This window comes from Rattus rattus, chromosome 18 (genome assembly GCF_011064425.1).
Source record: "Rattus rattus isolate New Zealand chromosome 18, Rrattus_CSIRO_v1, whole genome shotgun sequence".
NCBI lineage: Eukaryota > Metazoa > Chordata > Mammalia > Rodentia > Muridae > Rattus > Rattus rattus.
In genome coordinates, this window is record NC_046171.1 from 15,479,807 (window position 1) to 15,506,893 (window position 27,087).

Genomic DNA, 27,087 nt, shown 5'->3' on the forward strand with positions numbered 1-27,087 from the left:
AAACAAGAAAGAAAGAAAGAAAGAAAGAAAGAAAGAAAGAAAGAAAGAAAAGAAAGAAAGAAAGAAAGAAAAGGATTTTTTTTAAATGGAAAAGACTCTCAAAAATTAAAGAAAAAATAAAGTCTCCACCATCCACCTCCGATGCCTCAGACTGGTGATAAGCATTATGCTTCATGACAGCTTTTACAACACAGTAAATGGAGACTTTTCCATAAATGAAATTCTTTAAAACAAAAGAAAGAAAAGGTAATGTGTTTTTTACAAATAATCTCTCTTCTCTTGACCCTAGGGAGGAAAATTTGTGCTGTTAATTCCAAGACTGTTGCCGGCCATCTGACCCACTCCCCTTCCCATGATGCTCGGCACTGAGCACTGAAGGGGCTGGGGGGAGCCCTGCTGGTGGAGCGCACCCACTTAAGCACCTTTCTTTCATACACTGTGCGCTCTGCCTTTAACATAGAACCCACAGAGCCTTTCTGTGTAAAATGTTCTCCAGTTTTAGGGACGCTTTCCAGATCTTAGGACGGCCCGATAAGGTCATAGTTTAGAGTCAGCTCACCGGCAAGGTTGGGAGGACAGAGATTTCATGGTGACTGGCTACAGAAAGCTACGTGACCTCTAGATGACTGCGTAATGACTTGCAAGTGTTACAGCTGTTTGCTCCGTGTCCCACACATTCCCTGCACGACATTCCTGTTTCTTTATTCTTCATAGTTTTCTAATGAACAAATTAGTATTCCTGAGTAAGAATATAAAAAAGTTAACCATCTACCAAAAGTATAAAGACAAATAAAACACTGACTCACAATACAAATTTTTACAGAGCAGTACAAGGTGCACGGCTAACGCCTGCAGCTAGCTCTCCGTGGTGATTGGCCCGCTCCTTCACAGACTGCAGCAAGACTCAACTGTCCAAGATACTCCGAAGCACGGCAATTAGATGCTTCAGACCGTAAACATACCCCTCATCTACTGTGTTGCTAGGGAACACGTGAGCAAAGTCTATCATCCGCACTTCCGCTTCCGCGATCTCCTGCCGGCCCGCCGGAAGGTGGTAGAACACCTTTTCCAGTTGGGAAAGCACGTTTCCGTTTAAGTGTTCCTGGGACATGCTTTTCCACCCGTTGTCTTGCTCCAGAGTTTCAACTTTGAGGGAAGTCTGACTCTGGTGCTTTTTTGCATACAGCTTTCTGTGCCTCGAGTACGCCTTGGATAAGCTTTTGCCCACTGACGTGCCGTTGGCCGGGGAGCTGAACAGATGGAAGTTGTTATTGCACTCTAGTACATCCGCGTCCGACAGGGCTCCTTTGGAGAGAAACCTCCCCGCCAAAGTTCTATCGTTTGATTTTGTGGTAGCTGGCTGAGATGAACCTTCATAAACAAACAGTAAAGAGCTTGCATAAAAGTTAAGCTGCTTCTGATTTTCAAACCACTGGAGAATCTTCTCGACCTTCTGAATACTGGCTGCCACCGCGTCTTTCCTTAAACAGAAGCCGTTGTGGAAAAACTTGGAGACACCTGGAACGAAATACACCAGAGTCAGGGTTAAACTGTGCAACCCCGGCACTTGTAGAGTGAGCTCCAGCGGGTAAAATTCTTCCCGTGGGCCGGGTGATGGTGGTTCATGCCGTTAATCCCAGCTTTCGGGAGGCAGAGGCAGGTGGATCTGAGTGTGAGATCAGCCTGGTCTACAGAGGGAGTTCCAGGGCAGTCAGGGCTACATTGAGAAACCCTGCCTCAAAAAACCAAACCACCACCACAATAATAATAATAATAATAATAATAATAATAATAATAATAATAATAATAATATAATGTGACCAACAACTACACCTTAATATCTAATCACACCTGGGATGTACAACTTAGGCAACTTGCCTTTTGTAACTTGTTCCCACTATAAGAGACACAAACTTTTAGGAAAGTCAATCAACAGGAAATGCAAGTCAAAACCGCTTTGAGATTTCCTGTTACACCGCTCAGGATGGCCGAGATCAATGAAACAAGTGACAGCCCGTGCTGGAGAGGATGAGGAGTGAGGGCAGCTCTCCTCCATGGCTGGTGGGAGTGCAAGCTTGCACAGCCACTGTAGACATCAGTGTGGTGGGGAAGAGATCTACCTTAAGAGCCAGCTAGGCCACTTATGGGCGTCTACCCAAAGGACGCTTCGGCCTATTACAGAGACGCTGGCTCAGCCACGGTCGCTGCTCTGCTCATAATAGTCAGGTAGGGAACAACCTAAGATGTGTCAGCAGATGGATGAATAAAGAAGTGGGGCACACTTATAAATGGAGTATTACTCAGCTGCCTATGGGGTGCATTCATTTACATGTGAGTGTCAGGCTGCAGCTCATATAACCACAGGGGTCAGGGCCACCATGAGGGACCAGAGGGAAGGGTTGATCACCCCAGGGAGGAGAAACACGACTGTTATTGGGGAGGTGGGGGTGGGATGAGAGTGGCCTCCATAGGCTCACAGATCTGAATGCTTGGTGACCAGGGAGTGGCACTAATTGAAAGGATTAGGGGTGTGACCTTGCTGGACTAGGTATGGCCTTGTTAGAGAAAGGGTGCCACAGTGGCTCTCTCGTCACGCTGCCCTCAGCCCGGGTAGACCTCTCAGCTACCATGCCTGCCTGTATATGGCCATGCTCCCCACCATGAGGTTAATGGACTTAAACCTCCGACAAGGTTAGCAAGCCCCAAGAAAGCACTCTCCTTTAGAAGAGTGACCGTGGTCATGGCACCTCTTCACAGCAATAGATCACTGACTGAGACAGGGAGAGGCCATTTGAGAGGTCGTCTGGAAACAGACAGTAGAAGCATTCTAAAATATATAGTTATTATGAAGGTGATCTAAATGAAATTGCCAAACACCTAATTGAGTTGTTGGCCACGGGAACTCTGAAGCCATTCAGGCTGTTGCCGAGCCTGTGAGCTGCTATGCACAGTGGACGTAAGGCCGTGTTGGTGAAAACACCCGCACAACTTGACCATGGGGTCAAGCTGGTCCTAAGCCTTCACCCTTAATGACTAATGCTTATGGGACTGGAAGGCTCTCTGCACACTACCAAAGGAGAAAGGTAACACAGACCCAGCTGTGAACCCTCTGATGTGCAACGGTGGGACTAACCAACCACTATTTGATTTGAGCTGAGGCTCACCCTGAGATGGAACCCATCCTCAATACCACTCAGGTGGCCAGGACCTAGGGGAGACCAACTACTACTGATTGGAGTGGTGGAGTGATACGTAATGACACGGTACCCTACTCAGGCATGGGTGCAAAGGACTCTGTTGCCCAGCAGGATGGCCAACACAAAACAGACCCAATGGCATTTCTGGAGGCTCTGTTCTCGAGATGCCGGTACCTGCTTACTAGTCCTTTGCATACATCATGGCTTCTGCTTTTGTGTTTCTATGGGACTTCTGTGGAGGTAAATGTAGTGGTTGGTTGTTTTGTCCCATTCTGGTTTGTGTCTTTTTTTTTTTTTAAGACTGTTAAAAAAAATGTATATGGGCACACTGTCACTGTCACCAAAAACACCAGAAGAGGGCATCAGATCCCATTACAGATGGATGTGAGCCACCATGTGGTTGCTGGGAATTGAACTCAGGACCTCTGGAAGAGCAGTCAGGGCTCTAACCACTGAGCCATCTCTCCAGGCCCCGGTTATTTGTATTTTGAGACAGGGTTTCCCTGTGCAGCCGTGGCTGTCCTGGAACTCCCTCTGTAGACCAGGCTGGCCTTGAACTCACTGAAATGCGCCTGCTGGGGATTACACACACACACACACACGCACACACACACACACACACACACACACACACACACACACACACACTCACACACTCACACACACACACACTCGCACACACTCTCTCTCACACACACACACTCGTGCACACACACACTCTCACGTGTGTGTGTGTGTGTGTGTGTGTGTGTGTGTGTGTGTGTGTGTGTCTGAATAGATAGATGATATTTGTATCCCAATGAGAGAAGGAAAGAAAAGGTGTGGATTTGGGTGGGTGGGATCAGATTGGAATTGGGGGAAGAGGTATGTATAATCAGAATATATTGTATTTTTTAAATCTATTTTCAATTTAAAAAAAAAAAAGAAGAAAGGAGAATAAAGAAGTTAAATCAGCCCAGGAAACTACAGCCCAGGAAAAGAAATCTCTGTTTTTTAATGGTCAAACTAAGTAGTAGCTTGCTTTGATCAAGTGTGTCAAGACAGGAACTAGGCTAGGAGCTACAAGATGTGTTTTCTGTGTGGAACACCAGTGCCCTCCCGAGGACTCTACAGGCCGACATTTCACAGAACTGAACATAACCTCCTGTGAGATTCTTTTTTTTTTTTTTTTTTTGGAGCTGGGGGCCGAACCCAGGGCCTTTCGCTTCCTAGGCAAGCGCCCTACCCCTGAGCTAAATCCCCAACCCCAAGATTACTCTTAAAAGACAGAATGCCCTGTTGTAATGTCTGGGTCACCAGAGTTTTACCAAACCACACCTGTTAATGGGATTAAGCAAATTACTGCCTGCCTGTTCATCAGTAACTTTAGACACTTGGAGATCACCCAACCACAGAGGCAGCTTTAAAAAGGCAATCCACACAAAACACCGCCTTCAAGCCTCTTGTGTAATGAGCAATTTAAATACAATTTACACTTAATACACTTTATTAACTTATTAACCCCACCTGGGCTGGGGTTTCAGGCGTGTGCCACCAGGCCAGCAGAGTGTGAGGTTAAAGCTTTGGCACCGAGCTGGGCAATGGTGTTTAGCTTTTTGTACTTGAAAAAGTGCACACTGCTCCAGGATAACCCTGAGGTAGCTCCCTGCAACCCCATGTTGAATTTGGGGATGAGGCAGTTGGAGGATGTAGAAAGGCAGGAGGCCTGAAGGGCCTGGGCCTCTCTGCTTCCTAGTCACCCAGGAACAGAACAGATTTGCTCCCCATGTCTGCTCCCTTGTTGTGCCCAAAGCAAAGGAGCTGCCGGATACACACAGAGACTGAACCAAAATAAAGGCTGCTTCATGGCGGGCTGTCTTAGACTTTATCACGGCAGTAGGAAGCAAGCGGGCCAGCAGCCGTGTTATACGACACTAGTGAGGGTGTAGGCGGTGTGGGCACTTGGGTATGTCAGGGTCCGGGGTTAATGGTAAACACTCCTCTCTCTCTCTACATCTCTAATTTAGAAGGTTATGCGTTGCCTCCTTATTCCACAGGAGAACTAAAGATGGTGAGCGCCATCTTGCTGACGGCAGCAGCCAGCCCCATTCCGGTGCTCACCCTCCTTCAGAGTCTCTTTCGTCAGGCCTCTTCCATAGTGCTGGTTTTGTGTCTCGTAGCTGTCAGAGTGAAGATGATAAACCTGTCAAAACAAAAGAATGGCGAATGAACATCCAAGCAGTAATATGGGGTGCCTGGCCACGCAGGGTGGTTTCACGGCTAGTTACAAGATCCACAGACAGACGTGAGGAGGATCAGCCACGGGAACTTGGGCTGAAAAAGCACCTAACGTTCAGATGAGCACGTCTGAAAAGCTATTAGGAGTCACGAAGGTTTTTAGTAGGATAGAACTGTCTATCTCAGTCCCTCAAGATTAACCCTAAATTTACACAGCCTAGAGAAGACACATGCCTCACTCAACATCTGGGGGGTAGAAGCGGATCAGGAGTTCAAGGCTATCCTTGGCTACATGGCAAGTTCAAAGCAACAGATTATACAAAACTCTGCCACAGAAAGGGAAGTTAGAGGGGAGAGGAGCGGGGGTGGGGGAAAATGGCACAGCGATACTTTCCCGGCATGCACCCGCCCTCGGCACCAATAAAAGCAGGTGTGGCTGCACACACCTGCAATACCAGCACCTGGTCTGAGTCAGAGGCCAGCGGATCACAAGTTCAAGGTGAGCTCACCTGCACAGCGAGGACACCGGCTGGGCTGCATGAAATGCTGTCTCCAAACAGCAAAAGCAAAAGCTTCCACAAAGAGTGTTTTTGCTACAATGTCTTTTGTTTTTATTGCCATCCAAAAATTATTCTATAGCCCCGCTGAGAGGCAGAGGCAGGTAGATCTCTGCGTTATTTCAAGGCCAGCCTGGTCTAGAGTAAGTTTCAGGATGGTCAGGGCTACACAAAGAAACACTATCTTGAAAAACCAAAATGATAGATGGATGGATGGATGGATGGATGGATGGATGGATGGATGGATGGATGGATGGATGGATGGATGGATGGATTGACCGGCAGACAGACAGACAAGAGTAACAAATGGAAACAGATGAGAAAAGAAACGATGAGCTGTAGACACGATTCAGCCCTTCTGAGCTTATACTGAAGCCCAGGTCTGATGGCTCACACCTTTGAGCCCAGCACTCAGGAGGCAGAGGCAGGAGGAGCTCTGTGCGTTCACAGCCGGCCTGATAATGAGCTCCAGTCAGGGCTAAGTACGAAGACACCGTCTGAGGAAAGGGGGGAGCCGACACTGCTCTTGCAGAGGACCGTGCTCAATTCCCAGCACCCAGGCTGTGTGGTTCACACCTACCTGTAACTTTACCTCCAGGATCCAGGGCCAGGCTCTTGCACTCATGTCTCTCTCTCTTTCACACACACACACGCACGCACGCACGCACGCACGCACGCACGATACGTATTCAAAGGTCACATTAGAATCCTTAGGACCTGACCAATGAAGTGCCATACAGCTTCTGTCCTGAGGAAATCCAGTATGAACAGAGAAGCTGTGAACACGTGTAGAACTAATTATTATCAATTATCCTGTTATGCTACCGCCCCAATAATTTATGTTCCCGAATGAGACACACAGCCTTTATACTTTACTCTGCCTTATTCAGCACAACAGCTGGGCCACTGCCTGACCTCCGTGAGGTTAACCCCGATTATTACTTACTAATTCTACGTTCTACCTTGGCCGCTCAGGACCCTCTGGGCCGCGCTCTCCCGGCTCCTTCACATGGCGGCCATGCCTCTCTGTCCTGCACTCTCTCAGACATGGCCTCTCTCCCCTCCTCCACATTCTCCCAGCTGTCAGATCTCCCGTTCCTCTCTCCTCCTGATCCCAAGTCCCAGAAACCTTAAATCCCACTTCTGTCTGTCCTCCCCAGCTATTGGCTGTTGGCATCTTTATTTACCAATCAGAACCGCCTGGGGGCAGGTTTCCATAAGGTTCATGCAGTTTTATTCTAAGGTGACATAATTAGCACTTGTAATACAGACAGCTGTATTTCCCCCTTTGTCAATTCAAAAGGCTCTTTTCTCTCAGATATACATTGAACACAATTAGTTCTACTACAAACAAGTTCGTGTTCCCACAAAGCCGGTTCCCTCTTTCTGCCTTTAAGTGAGTCCTGGGAACAAACAACTTGTCCAGTTTTCACAGCAAGACCCCTTCCCCAGTGTGCCATCCTGCTGCCACCTTTGTCTTTCCTTATATGCTCACATTTATTAGTTCCCTAAGATAAAAATCTGCTCGAACGATCCTCCTACTTTATTGATCAAGAAGTTACGTCCAACATCAGATCTACTCTGCTGATATCACCGGCATATTAACAACCTCCCACAAAACTTCCTGCTCAAGACTCAAAAGGAAGACCGCCTGTCACGTGACCATGCCTGCTCACGGGTAATCACCCGGCACATCTGGTCTAGAGGATCGCATGCCACATTACTTCCCAGCCGTGGTGATGTCTGCGGAATAGCGACAATAATTCTTCCTTCCCATCGTATTAGCCCTCGTATTTGTGTTGACATCAGAGTATAGCGAGTCACCTCTGCCTCTGTAGCACCTGCCCTGTCCCCTCAGAAGTGGTCCCAGGGTACAGACGCTCAAGCAGCCCCGCCACCAGATGACGCCAGCCCTGACCATACTGAGGTGCGGTATGTGTGCACATCAAAACAGAAATACAAGCTTCTTATGCATCAGTTAAAATAAAAAAGGTTCAAGTGCTAGTTCACAGACGATGTGCAAATAAAACTGGTTTAAATAAAAATATGAAATAATGTAGATGTTTTTCCTACTTATGAAACAGTTCATTTCCCTCTGAGTTCAAGGCCAGCCTGGACTATAAAGCAATTTCCAGAACAATCAGGGCTACACAGTGAGATCCTATCTCAAAACGCCAAAAGCTATAAATAGCTCTTTTCTTATAGGAAAACTACAAAGAGCACGTCAGGACCAGGGTTGCTGCCTACAGACCAGAGAGCAGCGGATAAGACGCTTGTCCTTGTAGCCCATGCTACGTCGTGGCGTCGCATAGCGAGTTAGCTCTGGTCTAGCAGCACTTCAGTCCCATGAGTGCTGTGTAAGAAAACCCGCACACCTCACGGACGCGCTCTTACCCTCATGCCGAGCACCAGGAACCCGATCTCCTCCATCAGAGGGTACTTGCTGACCTGCTGCTGAATCTTCTCTGCCGAGGCAAAGGGGTCGTAGCTCTTCCGCCCAATCTTCACGTCCATTATACAGGGCTTGTTAAACTTATGAGTCACATCTTCCAGTTTTAGGTACACATCTGCTATTAGAGAAAAACCTTAATTAATGACAGGCAACCCTACCATTCAAACAACCCCCAGAGAAAAACAAAAAGAGGAGATGCTGGAGGACAGAAAACTTAGAGCCAACGGACACAGTAACAAGCATCAGACAGATTCTGCTACGTGTGACCAGACGTCACTGGGGGGAAGGGGGTGTTCAGCGATACAGAGCTGCAGGCGCAGCCATGAATACAATACTGTCTGGCTCAGATCAAGATTTCTTAGCAGTTAAGGATTTCGTAAGTTTGTTTGACATCAGTAAACGGGGGACTGAATCCAAATGACCCCACCAACTCTCTCTTGCTACTCTCTCACACACACCGTCGCTCTGTCACCAGCACATCTCAGCGCCCTGTACGCATTCGCTCACAGAAAACTTGCCATCTCGCCACAAAAGCCCCTTCTCACACTTTACCTTGAAAGCATGGATTTAGGTGTGGAGAAAAGAAATAGTTCTCCCTGTTCCTAAGGAAAACGATCCTGTCCAAATTCTCAATGAAATTATGATGTATGTTTTAGCTCTTAAGGCTGGAGGAGGGGATGCGTGGGCACAGTATGGACAAGCACAGGAGGAGTTAGCATCCGAAACTCCATAAAGCCGGACAAATACAGCGAAGTGCTATCCAAGCCTCCCACAGAGACCGGATTCTCCTTGTATCTTCCCTGCTAAGCTGCAAACCCTGAATGTAAAACCGGCTTTAGGAATGTAGAGTTCCAGGTCTCTGAGCACCGTCTGTTATCTCAGCCCCCAGGAAGCTGAGGCAGGAGGACTTCAGCCTAACGACCAATCTGGGCAGCACAGTAACAGGCCAGCCTGGGGTACACAGCGAGAGCTCTCCCCAACACACACACAGTAAAAGGAGTACACGTGTACTCAGAGAGAGCCGGGCTGGGTGTGGAGGGCTTAACCTAACGAAGCTTTAGGAAGAGAGAAATGGGAAAGCAGGACACAGCCTGTGCAGCAGAGCGGTTAGACTGGCAGCTGTCATGTCTGTCTGCCTCAACACTGATTCACTCTGCACACTGGCTAGCAGACTTCCAGGGATTTCAGTAGACTAGAGCTCAAGTTAAAGTAGGTCAGTCTTGAGACTCAGCTATGTAAAGATCAAAGGCATTTTGCTACAGCACGGTCTCCTAAGGTAACTCCAGACCAGAGACAAAGGACGTCTTCTCGGCCAGGCCCCTCTGGGTCCAGAGTGGAGCGAAGGGAAGGAGGCAGACATTGGTACACGGGAAGGACGGATGTGGGCCGGGCTCCAGCGGAGACAGCCTGAGGGGGGTCCTGGTGTGATCTCTCCAGTGCTACCCGCAAACCTCAGAAGTGTCCCTGTCGCACAGGAACCCACTCCCAGTCACAGCCATTGAAGTGGGCAAACGTCTGACCGACAAGCTGCGTGTGACTACTCTGTCAGGATTGTCCACACGTGGTACAACACGAGAAAAGTGAGTGACCCTTGCGGTGGGCGGGGCATGCGCAGAAACATTCCTGAGCTCCATCCTGGTTGCCAGTTCTGGTCCCAGCATGGCTCAGCTACACAGCCCTGACTTCTTTAAGACATCCCCATACCCTTATAATACAATGTCCTTCTTGTTTAATTAAATGTGTTTGTTTGTACAACTTATACTCACAAAATCTTCATGATAGCACGGAAAGCAATTTTTCCGAGTACAGAAAATTAAGTTCAAATGTCAGGTCTACCACATGTTAGCCTATGCCATCCCAGCATGCCCTACACCTCAGTGGCAAATACAGATTGGAGCACTGGTTCTCAGCCTTCCTAATGCTACAACCCTTTAATATAGTTCCTCATGTTGTGGTGACCCCAACCATAAAATCATTTTCAATACTACTTCATAGCTGTTAATTTGCTCATAATGTAAATATCTGTGTTTTTGGACGGTCTTAATTGACCCCTGAGAAAGGGTCATTCAACCCCCCAAAGGGATGGCGACCCACAGGTTGAGAACTGCTGAATCAGGGGCCCCACGAGACAGAGGCATCGTGGTCCGCAGTGACCGGGATGTGTCAGTAGCGCTTTGAGAGCACCTCACAGGACAAGGCTGCTCTGAGGCACACAGGCAACAGCACGAAAGCCACGCCTACCAGAGCTGCTCAAGAGGAACAGATGACACTTTCCTCAGCACAGAGCCTGGTGTCATGTGGTGTTCGCTGAGCACTGGGATTGGCCTGGATGAATATATTAAACATGACCATGACGGACAGGTATTAAACCCGTGCTAGGTCGACACGTGCAAGCCGAACACAGCATCCAGAAGAAAGACAAATGCAGCCTGAGTCCCTGGAGCGAGCCCTGCCCCCTCCAGTAAGACGAATGCATCTAACAACCACAAAATTAAAGGGCTACCGCAGCCCACACAGGCACTCGGTGAGAGACTTTCTACCCTGTGGGTCGCCCTGTGCCTTGGCCCAGTTAAACATTAACAAGAACATATGTTTATTACACACTGATTTTTATCTCGGGCTGAAAAGAGCTAAGGCAGCGAAATGCAGTCTGACTTCGGGGCCCAAGCGAGCCTTGCGTGGGCTCGACCGTGGCACTGTATTTTCCCAGTCTCCCCTCTTCCCACACGGCCACTCCTGTTCTCACTGTCGCCAGTGGCGAGGAGTGAACCACGTACTTCAGGTGGACTTCTCCCCATTTAAACTCGTGAAATAAAGGCTAGAGCTGGTGATTGGGCAGCAGAAGAAGAGTGGAGCTGAAAAGTTTTGGGGAGAAAAGGAAGGAGAGGGGAAGGAGAGAGAGGAAGACTGAAGAGGTGGAAGGAAGATGGAGCAGAAGCCCGTGGCCTGGAGAAACCGCAGGTTATAGGGGATCTCCTTGCTGGGGATAGAGTAGCACAGCGGTAGCTCTGCCCGACCTAGGCGCACAGCTTGGATTCATAGTAACTGAGTTGTGCTTTTCTCGCACGGCCCATTAGGGTTGGGGGTTTACCACTCAGGTCACAATCTGAGAGATGATGAGGATGACACCCCAGGGGAAGACGTCCCGTCACTCTGGAGGCACAGGTCAGATTACCACGAATACCAAAAAGCTCCCTTCAGTTTCCACGGAAGTCTAGTCTGGATCTGGGGCTATCGCCATGACACCTCTGCATATGTGAATATTCCCAGACTGGAAACACAACTGTCTGGTCCTGAGCTCTTCAGGCGTGCGGCCCTCCCCTGACGTCCACAGAGCCTCAGTCACTTGCTTTTTCTGAATTAGTGAATGCAGGTGGCTCCTACCCCAGCAGCCCTAGACCGGCCACTACTCATCTAAGAATTCCCAGAGAAGAGCCAAGATGCCACAGTAGTAGCACCTGACACACTGAGGGACGAAAGGCAGACAGTGCTACACTGCGGTTCAAAACCCACATCAGCGAAGCCTGCAGCCTTGATTAAGTGACCTCATCGCCAGGCTCCAAGAGAGACCCACATGCTCTCATTCTCCACTACGGTTCTTCCCAGGGTTCCCACTGGGAACTAAAGCTTGTGGGACGGGAAGAAGGCAGGAGAGAAGCTACGCACGGGAGGTACTTCTGCTTGGGTTCTTAATGGTTTATTCTTCACACAAAGAACGGACATTTGTAAATGAACGTAGTACTAAGATGTACCCTCCCCCCCCCCCTCCGCAACTGTAACAGTAATCAGTTAATGCGGAACACGTCCTTTAAGGAACTGTGAAGGTGAAGTGAGTTTCATTTAGTGAGGGTAGGAACCGCGCCAGCGTTCCTGTTTTGCGGCCTTCCCACAGACCCTTCAGAAGCCAAGCTTATGAACTGAGCCACGCACGCAGGCACGCACGAGATGTACTGAAAATGGATTACCGTTGGGTGCGCTGGGAGGGGACCAGACGCCATAGTACTTGGGCAGGTGTTTCCGCAGCTCCAGGAGAACAGCATCGGCACAGTCAGCAGCGTAAACCTGAACAGAGGTGCAGGGCTGGTCAGCTATGCAGAAAGCCTCAAGAAGACCAAGGCTAGGTCTGCTACACTCACCTGCTGTGAGGCGCGGGGCAGTGAGTCCCACATGAGGACAAGCAGCCACTTACCACAGCACACCGTGCTCCATGGGGAGTACTACCCTGCTGATACGTCCTCCTCTCAACTTTTTTTTTTAAAGATCAATTTATTTATTTCATGTATGTGAGTACACCGTAGCTGTCTTCAGACACACCAGAAGAGGGCATCGAATCCCATTACAGATGGTTGGGAGCCACCATGTGGTTGCTGAGAATTGAACTCAGGACCTCTGGAAGTGTTCTTAAGCCATTTCTCCAGCTCCCCCTGTCAACATTATCCAACTATTTGTCTACTAAGTGAGTTGTGCACAACTGACACCAAATTCAAAATAATTCTCTGGACACAGGTAAGACATTCTGGCTGGAGGGCAAGGGTTGGGGCGTGTACCATGGCTAACTCGGCTACATTTATTTGTATTTTTACATTCATTCACTTAGAGAGAGAGAGAGAGAGAGAGAGAGAGAGAGAGAGAGAGAGAGAGAGAGAGATGACAACTTAAGGACATCGATTCTTTCCTTCCACCATACAGATCCCAAGTAAACTTCAGTTATCAGCCTTAACAGCAAGCTCCCCTACTGGCTGAGCCATCTTGCTGGCCCCCTTGAACCATTTTTAACGCTTACCTGGATTTCTCACTAAATAATTATTTTACATATTTATTTTATATCTGTGAGAATAGTTTCATTTATTGTAACATTTGAGGGACAGCTTTAATATATACATCTAAACGACATACAATTTTATGAGTAAGCACACTACAAGAGTTAAAAGTATAGGATAGAATTTCATTTACCAGAAGCTGAACCTCACATCTAAGCGGAAGGGAAAGAAAATAAGTTATTGTTTTCTACCAGAAGTCTTCCAAGAAACGCTGACTACTATGTGAGCAAACCTTGCTTCACAGTGCAGGGTGACGCACCATCAGGGCATGGTGGATAGTCAGGCACACGATAAACTGCTCAATGGTCTAACTGCGGTCTTCAAGCCTAGGACTTTGCCATTTCTCTCAGGAAGAAAGAAAACAAATCTTCAATTCTCAAAATCATTATCATAGGATGGGCTGGGAGCCAGCAAAATGCTGCACGACCCAAGCCCAGGGTCTGGAATGTAAGCCCCTCTGGAGACGGCTTGCAAGGAGGTCATCACGGGAGAACAAGGGCTCGCCATGGTAGGGTAGTCTCAGAAAGTGCATTAGGCTATAAACCCACAGAAGACAATCTGAGGAGACATCCCCTGAGCAGGAGTCGGGGGGAGGCCTTCAAAAGAAACCCCTGACTACAGCCAGACTAGAAGGCTAAGTGGGAAAAACTTGATTTCTGTATTTCAAGCCAAACCACTGGTGTTACTTTGTCATGGCAGCCCTGGCCAGTGAGCACACGGCTTCTCCGAGTGCTTCTTCTGTTAGGGATCACTACAGGGAAGGGTTCTAGCAGAGGGCCAGAGACAGCACAGGACAGAAATGTGGGTACCGATAAAGGAAACAGGCTCTCCCAGTGGCGTAGCGGGACCTTCATGCTCTTAATCAGGGCAAGGAAAAGCAACACTGGCCCAAGCAAAACCAAAGGGTGGGGCGTGGTGGTGCACACACGGACTCCCAGAACTTAGGAGACCGAGGACGACTGCTGTGCGCTCCAGGCCACCCAGGGCTTCATAGCAGGATTTCCAGGCTCCAGACTAAGACCCTTTCTCAAGTCAGCAATGGGAAAGAACAGATACGAGCTGGGCCTCGTCAAAGTCCATACCCTTGTGTCTAAAAGGACGCCAGCGGGACAGTGAAAAGCCAACTGCAGAAGGGCAGGCAGCACCCTCGAGCGGGGTCTGCTTGGGGGCTCATACCCACAGTGTAGTTCTGTAAGGATGTAGCCACACTTCATATACTCTCCAACTGCAACACACGTGTGTGTGTGTGTGTGTGTGTGTGTGTGTATGAGTGTGTGAGTGTGTGTGAGTGTGTGTGTATGTGTGTGTGTGTTTGTGAGTGTATGTGTATGAGTGTGTGTGTTTGTATGTGTGTGTCTATGTGTATATGTATGTGTGTATATGTCTGTATGTGTGCGTGTGTGTGTGTGTGTGTGTATGAGTGTGTGTGTGTGTATGAGTGTGTGTGTGTGTATGAGTGTGTGTGTGTGTGTGTGTGTGTGTGTGAGTGTGTGTGTGAGTGTGTGTGTGTGTGTGTGTGTGTGTGTGTGTGTGTGTGTGTGTGTATGAGTGTGTGTGTGTGTATGTGTGTGTGTGTGAGTGTGTGTGTGTGTGTGTGTGTGTGTGTGTGTGTGTGTGTGTGTGAGTGAGTGTGTGTATGAGTGTGTGTGAGTGTATGTGTGTGCTGGTGTGCAGTGAACGATGTATGTGTGTATGAGTGATGTTTGTGTGAGTGTGTGTGTGTGTGAGTGTGTGTAGTGTGTGTGTGTGTGTGTACGTGTATGAGTGTGTGTGTGGGAGTGTGTGTGTGTGTGTGTGTATGTGTGTGTGTTGTGTGTGTGTATGAGTGTGTGTGTGTTTGTATGTGTGTGTGTGGGGGGGGTGTCTGAACAAACATCATCCTGGAGAATACGCTCATGGAAAGAAAGCGGATCTGTGGCTGGTGGGCAGGGAAGGCGGAGCCTCGTGGTTAAAATGTTTTGCAGTTAAGAAATAATTGGCGGTCACGGAACACTGTGAACACGCTAAAAAGTATCCTGAATCATAGGATGAATTAGGTATCAGGAATGAGCCCTTCTCCAACAGTGCTGGGAAACGCTGAACAAGACCCAGGACACTACGGCACACAGCACCCGGGAGGCTGAGGCAGGGGCACCGGAGTCCTCTGCCAGTCTGCAATGTACAGAGACCCTGCCTAACAAGCAAACAAGACTCTCAGAAGCTGTGATAAAAACACTAACTTAGCATTTCCGAGAGTGACAAACTCTCTCTGTTAAGTGTTTTTCAAATTGTGGGTCACGACCAGTTGATTGAAATCAATTTAGTGACTCAGAATGAGACTCTTTAAGACGTGAAGAAGCAGAACGGAAAATACTAGGTTGCAGTCGGAACACTGCAAGATAAGCCTTGTTTGCGTGAGGCTTGTTTGTCACGAGGGGACCCAGGACATGCTGTCAAACACGTTTCTCAGTCTGAGTCACAGCAGAAAACTGAGGAGCGAGTAGAGCAACACAGCACCTTACATCACTTACCATGGTATAAAATTCCAGCTCTCTTGGGCCCCGCGGCGGTGGCTGCAGCTGTTTCAGAACTGTACCATCTGGGTGCTGGAGAATCCCTGCACAACGGAGATGAGGGCTGTTAATGTTTTGGTTAAGGTACGGTTTCCTGGGCCCGTCTGCTCCTGAGACAGCAGGTCAACCACGGATGGGAAGCATCACAAGTTGTAAACTGTCAACCCATGTTCTCAATCCATGTTACTAGGAGAGGGCACACCCAAGTCGTCCAGCTTTCTCGTCTTCACTCCTCCCTCGGGGAGATTCTCTTATGGCCCCTGGACTTTCTAAAACTTTTTGGTAATAAGCTTTCTATGATAGGTTATGGGGGGAAAAAGCAACACAACGACGTAGAAAAAAAACCCAGCTCATTTTTATAGACAAAAGAAAAAAATGTGTTTCCAGTAGCCATACATGAGTCTCACAGTTGGCCATGTTCTAAAGACTTGGACACCCTGTGTGCAGCTGTGCTGGGTCCCAGGATGGAAGGTCAGAGGTCAGGGATGCCTATCTGTAATGTGTCCATGCAATGCCAAACTCTTTCTCCAAGTTACCATATGCACACCGACCCCAGCCTGATCCACGTAAGTAGGAACGACCACCCATTGCTAATTAAATATTTTAATCTTTACCTGCTAGATTTCACAGAATCGTGACAATTGAGACAAAATACAGTTTACATATTATATACTTGTATCTATCTATACTTCTTTTTGGCAAGTGACGTGAACTTTCTAACAATGGGAGAAATGAATAATTTAAAGAGTCACAGCAGATGTCTCAGACGAGTGTGGTCTAGACATCAGCAGGACAGACGGAAGTGAGACAGTAAGTTAGAAGAAGGGATAGCCTGGTTGGTCAGAAGATTTGGGGGATGCCGGGATTAGACTAACCTGACTACAAAGGATTGCAGAGAAACCTGTTTCTGAAGATGGACTTTAGGGTGAGAATGCCCTCTCCCCCTGCAGCCAGGAAGAACGACAGCGCATGGACGCCAGGGCTGAATCCCAGAGGGAGAAACTGAGGCATCAACAGCCAGGAAAGAAGCTCACCCATCCCCTCTTCCCCCACGGCAGACTCCAGGGTTTCTCAGCTTCCCAGACTACTTACAGGCAGGGATCATGCAACTGCCGGCCAACTGTGCGGAGAAGCTGCTGACTGAACCAGAGAGACCACAAGCCCACAGGAACAGACCCCTGGGTCCTACGAAATAACTAAGTTTTCTGAGAAAACCGAACCCGAGTGAATGAAGCCAAGATCCAGCTGAGTTAGAGCATCTAAGACTAAAGCCGAATCCCAAGCGGAGAGCTCCACACACAGCTATTGAATAAGGCACGGGCAGTGAAGGAGACAGGCCCTTCAGAGGGGGAGCAAAGCCATCCACCCTGCTCTCCAGCCTGCTGTAAGCAGGATGTCCTGTGCTCAGCAGTAAGCTACGAGCATACCAGAGAACAGGAAGAGTGCAGAATCAACAAGGCTGACGCAAGACGGTCACGTGGTCATAATTAGGAAGCAAGCATGTTCAACAAAAATCCCATGTATGCCTCAGAAATCAGAGGAAAGTGCAGAGGCTGAGAGGACCCAAGGACATTCCAGAACCAAAAAGAAAACAAAAACAAAAAACAGAAAACAAAACCCCAAAACCAAAGCATGTAGGATGGGGATGACTTGGGAGACAAGTCGACAAAGTTATCACAGAAGGAAACAGCAAATGGACCTTAAGAGAGCCAATAGCAAGGGCTGTGGTACCAAGGAAGGCTGAGGAAGGACCATCACTGGTTCAAGGTCAGCCAGAGCAACAGCAAGACCGTGTCTCAGAACAATAGGAAAGCTGGGATAGGGCAGCACATGCCTTTAATCCCAGCGCTCTGGAGGAGGGAGCAGTCGGATCTCTGCGTTCTAGGCCAGCCTGGGCTACAAAGGGGTTTCTAAACACCATCATCATCACCACCAGCATCATCATCACCACCATCAATCACCACCTCCACCACCACCACCACAAGGGATAGGGCCAGGCATGCTGGCAAAAGCCTTTAACCCCAGCTCTGAGTTCCAGACCAGCAATAATCCAGTAGACCTACAGAAGGGGCAGTGAGTGTCCGGCTCTGAGGCAGGGGCATTCAAGGCAAAGTAAAACAACTGTGAACAATCCTCTGGCAAGTCAGCCCCACCGAAACTAACTAGCACCCGAGGCCTGTTTCAAAGCCATTAGGGAGCTGAAGCTGATGTACTGAAAGCCTCCGACCACACCGGGAACAAGCCAGCACTTCCTGATTCGGCATCTGAAGTGACCCAGCTCTTAGAAGGCAGAATGGCGGCTGGCAGAGAGACAAGGACAGGGAAGTAAGTACTCAGAGGATATGGAGTTCTCAGAGATGAAGACATCCCAGGGTCTCAGACTTGGGCAGGAGCTCAAGCATGGAGAGCCTGCGGTTCTGTTCAGCTCTCAGCACTGCAACTCCAGCTCCAGGTGACCCGACACCCTCTTCTGCCTTCCACAGCCATCTGTACCTGCGGTGTAAAGAAACTCATGCAGACGCGCGGACACACACACACAAACAGTCCACTAACACGGAGTGCCCTTCACAGCGTGCAGCTGATGTGACTGCATGTTTACGTCTGACGCTCAGACTTTTACCACAATAATCACTGGTGGAAGACCGACGTGCCAGGAGGCGCTCAGAAGGATCACTGCTACAACCCGTTAAAACGTCTGTGAAAGGCAGCCAGGTGTGGTGTCGCTCGCCTTTGATCCTAGTCGTCTCAGACGGAGGCAGGCACACTTTCAAGTTCAAGGCCAGCCTGGCAGGGCAAGCTCCAGGCCAGAAAGCTGCAGAGTAAGACCCTTCCAGTCTCAAAAGGAAAACAACAAAAAGACCCCATCAAATCGATGTAAAGAATATTCTCCATAATTTGGAAATTCTTTTTTTATGCTTTTCCTTCTAGTTATTATGAACATAGTACTAGGGGTTTTGGTTTTGTTAGCTTTTTGAGACAGGGTCTCCTGGCTGGCCCAGAGCGCAACAGACCTACCTACCTGCCTCTGCCCCCTAAGTCAGGGTTTAAAGTCGTGCATCACCACTCTCAGCTCCTCCATGGCTTCTACATCTTTCTCTGATGGGTCGCCATGTACAGGCTAACACTACTCCTTTTATTATTAGAAATAAAACCATGTCACAAAAAACAAACATATACTAAAAGAACTATACATTCTACTAAGGATACTCATTATAAATATATTTAAAAATAATGGAAGTGTTTAAAAATGAGACTGTAGAAATATGACAAAACTAAGATATTCTAAAATATATTTAAGAATTTTTTTTAATCCACAGCCAAAGACAACTGGAATTTTAATACATGGGAAAATGCATACCCCCAGACACTTCAAACATAGAGACTCGGGTTGGAGACATGGGCACATGCTTGCCCGCCCTGTTCTGCACTGTTGAGGCCCTGGATTCAGCCTTTCCGTGGGAAGGGAGGAATGTGGGGAGACAGTACCTGCACACTCCTGCCTAAGGAAGAGACTACAGCACATCCCAAGGCAAGCTCCGGGACGAGGGAGTTAGGTGTGTGTGTGTGTGTGTGTGTGTGTGTGTGTGTGTGTGTGTGTGTGTGTGTGTGTGTGTTTGTTTGTCTGTTTGTTTGTTTTAAGGTTTCTCTGTGTAGCCCTGGCTGTCCTGGAACTTGCTGCATAGACCACGTCGGGCTTGAACTCCCAAAGATCTGCCTGCCTCTGCTTCTCTGAGTGCTGGGGTTAGAGGCATCTGCCACCTTGCCTGACTAAGAGAAGGATCTTGATTTCCATCTTCTTCAGTGTGTGTAGGTCGGGGAAGGGGGAGTCCCTGAAAAGACCGGAAAAGGGCATCAGATCCTTTGGAGCTGGAGTTACAGCGGCTGTGAGCCAACTGACGTGGATGCTGAGAGAGCAATCCTAACCACGGAGCAATCTCTCCAGCCCCAAGGAAGGAAATTTTTTAGTATTTAAGAAAGACACTTCATAATGACGAGGTTAGGTGATTAGGATACACAATTACAGACGTGTAACAGAGCTTATAATAACATAGCTTCAAGATACAAGGAGCAAAAATGGAGTAGATCTACAGGCAAGCTCACAAAGATTTTCTGGTATTTGGTGGAGAAGGCATTGTCACGACCCACCAAACCCTAACAGTAGAGAATCGGCCAGTTCACATACAGCGCAGAGACCCTGTCCAGCCTGTCCCTTGTCACTCCAGTCCCAGCTGAGGGAGAGAGCCCTGCACACTTCAGGATCGTCAGGGAAAACCGTCCAGCAGAACACACGAGCCCTTCAAGAATAAATGCTGTTGGGGTTGGGGATTTAGCTCAGTGGTAGAGCGCTTGCCTAGCAAGTGCAAGGCCCTGGGTTCGGTCCCCAGCTCCGAAAAAAAGAAAAAAAAAAAAAAAAAGAATAAACGCTGTTCATGAAGCCCCAAACCTATGAGGGTTGGGATCCTGCAGAGGATGCCCCGAAACCACAGGAGTAGCAGCAAGGACGTGGGGGAATAATAGGAGAGCAACCGATGCCACTGTAATTACATGTGGATCAAAACCACAGGAGAAACGAGAAAGCGCTCCACGTGCTAAACGAAAACAGTTTGCACAGTGCAGCTCACCGTGGAATGTGTGTGTGGCTTTCAATATGTCTAACGGCGGCCGCTCAGTGGGTAAGGGATGACTTCTGCTAAACCTAGGGACCTGAGTTCAATCCCTGTAAACCATCTGTTGCCCTCCACAAGGGCACCCTGCCTATCTATTCCCTCCCATCATCGAATAAATAATGTAAGAAGAAGACAGTAAGTATTTCTATCATTCAGGAAAAGGAACCACACTTATGTCTGAGAAAGACGTATTAACTTTAAATACGTGCATATGAACATGAAGTCAGTTCAATAAAAACTGGATGCTGGGCATGGTAATCTCTGAACTGCAGAGGCGAGGGGGCAGGGTCAAGAGTTAAAGGCCAGCCTGAAGGACACAGTGAGAGCATGTCTCAATAGATAATCCTGTCAAAGATGGACAGACAAGAATCAATCAAATCAAAAGGGACTGACCTAGAAAACGGGTGAGCATCTTACTAAACAGATCAAGGAAAAAGAAGATAAAAGATCATTATTAGGAATAAGTGAACATTCGGAGGCAGAGAAGAGACATGAGGTTCCCCTCAGCCACAACAGCCAGGAAACAAATTCTCTAAAACACTCAAGACTAAAACTGACACAGGAAGAACAAACCTAGGGGGGGCAGGGGATGCTGACAAAGAGTCGTGTTGTGTCATGTCATGTTGTCCCCCCACCCCCTTGCAAGCATGCAACCCTGGATTTAATCTTCGGCATTGAAAAGAGAGCGGGTGGGGGCAGGGAGGAGAAGGCAATGCAAACGCAGCCAAAATGGCCTCCTAGTGACTGTTCCCAACACAACGATATCAAACAAACAAAAATAGTAACAGTAATCTCATCAAATTTCTCAGGAAACAAGATAGAATCTTTCTCAATTCCTTTTTGTTTGTTTCGAAGGCGGTCTCAGAGGGTTATGGTGAGAGGCTCTTTACCCTGGGATGACTTGGAACTTACTCTGCAGCCCAGCGGGCCTTGATCGTCCCACATCACCCTCCCAAGAGCTGTTCTCTATAGTCAAGGCTCTGTATGCATGGGTCTCAATCTATGTCGTGACCCCGGGGTCACGTAACAGATCCTGCATATTGAATATCTACATTACAAAGTCATAACAGCAGCAAAATTAGTTTTGAGGTAGCGATGAAATAGTTTTATGATTGGGGGGTTCCACAACATAAAGAGTTGCAGCATTAGGAAGGGCGAGAACCAATGCTCTATATAAGACAGTGTAACTGATTTCTAAAAACCCCATCAAAGATGGCTTTAAAGTACAGACCATGGTTGGGGATTTAGCTCAGTGGTAGAGCGCTTGCCTAGCATGCACAAGGCCCTGGGTTCGGTCCCCAGCTGGAAGAAGAAAAAAAAAAAAAAAGAAGTACAGACCATAAATCTCAATTAAACACCACCGCAAGGGTTGGTAATAGTTCTATTGGTATAGTGACTGTCCAGTTGCCAGAGGCCGAGTTCAATCCCCAGCTTTACAAAAGTTAGGCATGATGGCGCATACCTTTAATCCCAGATCAGGAGGTCGGGAGTATCAGAGTTCAGAGTTCAAGGTCACCTGACTACAGAATGACTTCAAGGCTAGCCTGGGTTATAAGACATTCTCATCTTTAAAAAATAATAAACATAATTACAACTATATAAACACACACACACACACACACACACACACACACACACACAGTAAAGGGACTAGAGAGATGGATCAGTGGTTAAGAGCACTTGCTACTCTTCCAAAGGACCCAGGTTCAATTCCTAGCACGTACGACATGACTGGCAATAGTCCAGTCCGAAACTCCAGTTCCAGGGATCGGAAGCCTTCTTCTCCTCTCCATGAGCACCAAAGAGCATGCAAGTTGTGCACAGAAACAGATAGAAAAGCCAGGAGCAGTGCTCTGTGTCTAAAGGAGCCCTAGGAGAGCCTGGACAACACTGGAAGTCCAGGCCAACCTAAGCAACAGGGTGAGACCCTGGTTCAAACAACAAATAAGAAAAGTAAGATTAACACAGCAGTACATATATGCTCACTTCGCCAGGAAGGAAAGTTTATTTGTGATTTCAAAATGAGTAAACACAATCATTTCTTTGAGAAGATGGAGCCCTCACTGAGATGGGAGACGAAGCCTTCGGATGCTGAGCTCAAAGGCCCGGGCTGCTCAAGCTTGTGCATATGTGGCGTCCTGCCTGAAGTCTCCAGGGCGTGCACTCATGCTCACACATGCACGCTGGTAAACACACGTAACTTCATGCGTGAAGGGTGTTTGCTCAAAGGACAAGCAGAACCATGCACCTGGAATGCAGATCTGAAATGCCACTCCTCGCTAAGGGACACAGACAGTTCCTTCCAGTTCCAGGCCTGGAACAAGGAAGACACAAAACAACCCTGCATCGTCGTCTTATGCCAGAAATGGAGAAGACACTTCAAAGGGAAAAACAGGAAATGTCAAAAAGACACAAGAGCCTCCAGGAGCCGCCGCTGTCCAAATTTAGGAGAATGGCATTTGGGGGATGATTCAAAGTAGCAGCCCCAATATGGGTAATATCCGCTGACGGAGGCTGAGGCATCCTGGTCCATCCTGGAAGACAGCGCTCGCTCGAGAAGTGTGTGTGCAATGCCAACTGCTGGAGAAAGGCAGGAGCACTTCCTGGTGTAGCCTTCAGTAGCGTAGCTCAGATACGTGAGCTTGGCAAGTCTCCGTGGCTACTTATGGCGTTTTAAGGGAGGAGAGGGGTAAATAACACTCAAATATTCCTCCCACGCTACTTAATTACAGTGGCAAAAAAAATAGTCACTCCACGGTAGGAATACTGAGAGCTGTCACTCAGCTTTGTAAGCAAAGGTCTGTCAACAGCAGCGCCACTGATAACCTGTGCCCTGCAGTCCGAGAAGGCACGATCTCTCGAGACAACCCTGTACCATCTGACTCTGAACCCAACTGTAGAGAAACAATCAGACAAACAGTGTAAACAAACACGTAACAGTGTAAACAAACACGTGTGATGATCTCATGTCTCAGACGTTACAAACAGGCCGTGGCTAACGGGAGCAGTAGTGTGCACCTACAATCCTGAACCTGGGAATCGAAGGCAGGAGAATCAATTCAACCTCAGCCACGCAGTGAGATACAGGTCAGGCTGTGTAGCTTTCAGGGCCAGGCTGGCCTGCATAAGACTCTGCTTCAATAAATTAATAAGTAATTTTAAAAAAATAAAGAGGAGATGGCTCAGTGGATGGAGCACTTATCATGCATGTGATGCCCCACGTTTAGATGTCCACATACAGACAAGAAGGCATGGTGGCTGCCTACTGGGAGGCAGAGCCAACGGACGCCTATTAGAAGTGGCTAACCCAGGGAGAGTCCGTGAGCTTGGGTCCACCACGAGACCCTCATTGATAAATACAGTGGGGAGCAATAGAGAAGGACAATTGCTATCTATCAACTCTGGGCACCACACAGATGCATGTACACACACAAACAGGCACACGCATGTGCACACACACAGGCAACACGCATGTGTGCATATGCAAACATGAACATGCAAACACACAAATGCACATACACACAAATAAGAGAAAGCAGGTCGAGAAGATGACTCAGTAAGATGCTTGCAGGGCAATCATGAGGCTTTTGCCTTGGGGCCCACATAAAACTCTGGCTAGGATATCTACAATCCCCGCTCTGGGGAGGCTAAAACAAGAAGGATCCTTAGTGTTTGCCCATGGACTAGTCTAGAGACCTTGTTCCTTGCTCAGTGAGAGACCTGGCCTCCAAAATAAGGTGGAGAGAACTCGGCTGTAAGATCTTGTGGCTGAAGAAAACAGAAATCAAGGTAGAAAGGGGTTAGAAACATCCTCTCTGCTGGCCAGCCCTCAGTGGTGCAGAAGGCTGTGTGCAGGCTGCCGAGGAGAAATGTCTCCAGCACTCTAACTCAGCCGTGGGCTCCACATGGATGACACTGACTGGGCAGGCAAGATGTGCCAAGACTGGGATAACCGACCACCTTCTTAGTGGATTGAAGGCCCTCTCCTACAAGGGATTCAACTTCTGGCGCTGTTAGCTCAGACTGAGGAGGCCACTGCCCTAGCAGGGAGCTACTGCTGCTGCTTTGCTAAATAGGCACGATGTGCCCTCCAACGCGCCCTTTAAATAACTCTACCTATTCCCAGAGGGGAGGAAACTAGATGAATGCATGAGATATGGACAAAAGTACAGTAGAAACCTCGGCCTGAGCGTGCCTCACGCACAAGCATGTGAACATGTGCACACCACCTCTCTCTCACACGCATGCACATAATGAGTAACTACAATAAATTCGTGGCTAAAAACATCAAGAGATTTGGGCATGGAACGCTACAGCCGAGTATATGCCTAGTTCACAAGATTCTAGGTTCAATTCCAAGTACTACTTAAAACTTTTAAGATTAAACAAACAAACCCCGCGCCAAAGGACAGAATACTGACGCCCGTGATAACCGAATGGGCTTCTCGAAGAAAGAACAGTGACACGAAGGTCTCGCAACACAGCTTACGTCAGCCCCACATGTAAACCATAGTCAACGTCAGGTCTCATTGCAAAGACGGCCACTGCCAAACACTGTATTCTGAGTTTCAATGTTTTATCCTAAGTAGGCAAAAAAGGGGTCATATTTTTAGGAGACGCACAATCATCAGAACAAAAGGTCACGACAGAACTTACTCTGAAACAGTTCCACAAACCACCATCTAACACCCGGGGTCAGCTTAGCGACTGGACATAGCTGGTTCACTGACATTCTGGCTATGTTTTATATATTTCAAAGTCTTCCCCTCCACCACCACCACCAAAAAAATCTGTCTAAAGGCCAGAACAATTTAGAGTAGCATTAACTAGTTTGGGAAGCCTAGTGGATTCTGTGCATGACGGCTCCCTTATGACCACTGGCCCTCGCTGGCAGAAACTAGGAAAGGAAGTGCAGCCGCGGAATGCAAAGCCCTTCCTCCAGAGTCTCTTACAGAACGTGAGGAGCGACTGGAAATCCGTGCCTGGTCACAAACGGTCAGAAATCGCCCAGACTAGCCTCAAAGAGAAAGGACGGCTATTCAATGATCCTGATGCCAGCTACCCGGCCCTGAGCGGTGAGACAGAGCAGATCCGAGACACTTGCAGAATAAGCAGTGGTCCACATACACCCTGGGCACAGAAGCCAGGAAGAAAAACTGTGTGCACTGATAGACAAGATACTGATTTTTTTTTAAGTGATGGTGTGAGCTTTAGAGTCGGCTGTGAAAAGGTGTGTACGGTGTTACCACCCTTTCTGCCGGGCAGAGGAGGAAAAAGGTTTGTTACTACAGAAGTTCAGAAAGGAGCATAAGAAAATGCTGAATCGTGTCCCCTACAAAGACTGCTGAGAAATGGGGTAGAATGGTTAGGTCTGGAACTTGCTATGTAGACCAGGCTGGCCTCCAACTCACAGAGATCTGCCTGCTTCCACCTCTGGGATTTAAAGGCTTGCATCACCGCAACCGACCCTTTCTGCGATCTTGACCTTGGGAACGAAATGGGAAAGGGGAAAGTGAGTGTAAGCAGAAACAAAGAAAACCAACTAGGTTTAAATAAATGCTACTATAAAGGGGAGGGGAAAGAAATAACAAAAAAGCAATCCAAAAAAACTTCTGACCGGTTTCTAATCTCATAATCTCTGTATAGGAAGCCTGACCTCGGGTCTGGAGAGAGGACGTAAAGGTTAAAGCATTTACTGCTTTGCAGAGTACCCAGGTTTGGTTCCCAGCGCCTACATCGGGTGGTTCACAATTGCCTGTAACTCCAATTGCAAGGGACCGATGTCCTCTGGCTTCTACAGGCATCACACAAAAGTGGCGGATCTAAACTCATAGGGACGTGCGTACACACATAGATGTAAATACGATAAATGAATCGCAAAATCAAAGAAGACTTGACCCTGAGCTCTGTACTGTAGGCTTGTTTTCTGGTGAAATTTTGGTATAGAAATTCTAAAAATCACATGATGATGTCACAGAATAAACGGAATGAGAGCACTGGCGGCCAGGATTCTCAATGGGGAAGTCTAGAATGAAGGTCTCAGGTTGGGACCAAACTGTAGCTATGCAGCTGTGACTTCTAAAACCTCTACACCCCGTAGCTGCATCTACAAAGAGCCCATCAGCAAGGACATCCCAAGACCAACACCCCTAATACCCTTGTCTTAGATTCCAGGGGTTACTTCCTGGGTCAGGGATGTGGCTCTGTGGCCCTAAGTTCAATCAAGGAACTGAAGAAAAGACAGCGTTTCCCGCTAAAGGGAGCCAGGGTTCTTCGCACAAAAGGCCAATTCTCCAGCAACGTCATTATTCTGCAGTAACTTGGAAGAGAAAGGAAGTCCCACTGACAAAGGAAAAACCATTTCTGTGGTCGGGTTGGACTCGAGTCCCAAATGGTTCATAAGTAAGGATGCACACGCGCGCGGGAGTAAAGAGAGGGTGATTTCTTAGAAACCCGATTGTTAAAGGCAGTGGCAGAATTAAGGAGAGAATCCTAATTTCTCAACCATCTGCTTCAGTGTAAGTCAAAATCTAGTGTTAAGGTTCAACGATGGTCCAGATACTCACAGGACCTTCAGTGTCTCCTACAGATCGCTTCCTCATTCTGTCGGGGAGAGATACCAACT

The 27,087-nt window shown here is 48.0% G+C and overlaps 1 protein-coding gene across 2 annotated transcripts in view; it reads right to left on the reverse strand.

The window, feature by feature from the left end:
• Positions 1-254: 254 nt before the first annotated feature.
• The window catches only part of Ipmk (inositol polyphosphate multikinase), a 30,794-nt gene continuing 3,961 nt past the window's right edge, over positions 255-27,087 (reverse strand). Inside the window, exons 2-6 of one of the 2 annotated variants that reach the window (XM_032888337.1) lie at positions 15,754-15,839; positions 12,389-12,485; positions 8,366-8,541; positions 5,298-5,379; positions 255-1,518 (exon numbers count right to left, since the gene is read on the reverse strand). In XM_032888337.1, coding sequence (XP_032744228.1) covers positions 905-1,518; positions 5,298-5,379; positions 8,366-8,541; positions 12,389-12,485; positions 15,754-15,839 — 1,055 coding nt within the window. In that variant the 3' untranslated portion in view covers positions 255-904. The remainder of the gene's footprint in view (positions 1,519-5,297; positions 5,380-8,365; positions 8,542-12,388; positions 12,486-15,753; positions 15,840-27,087) is intronic. The other variant, XM_032888338.1, reaches the window with a different exon arrangement.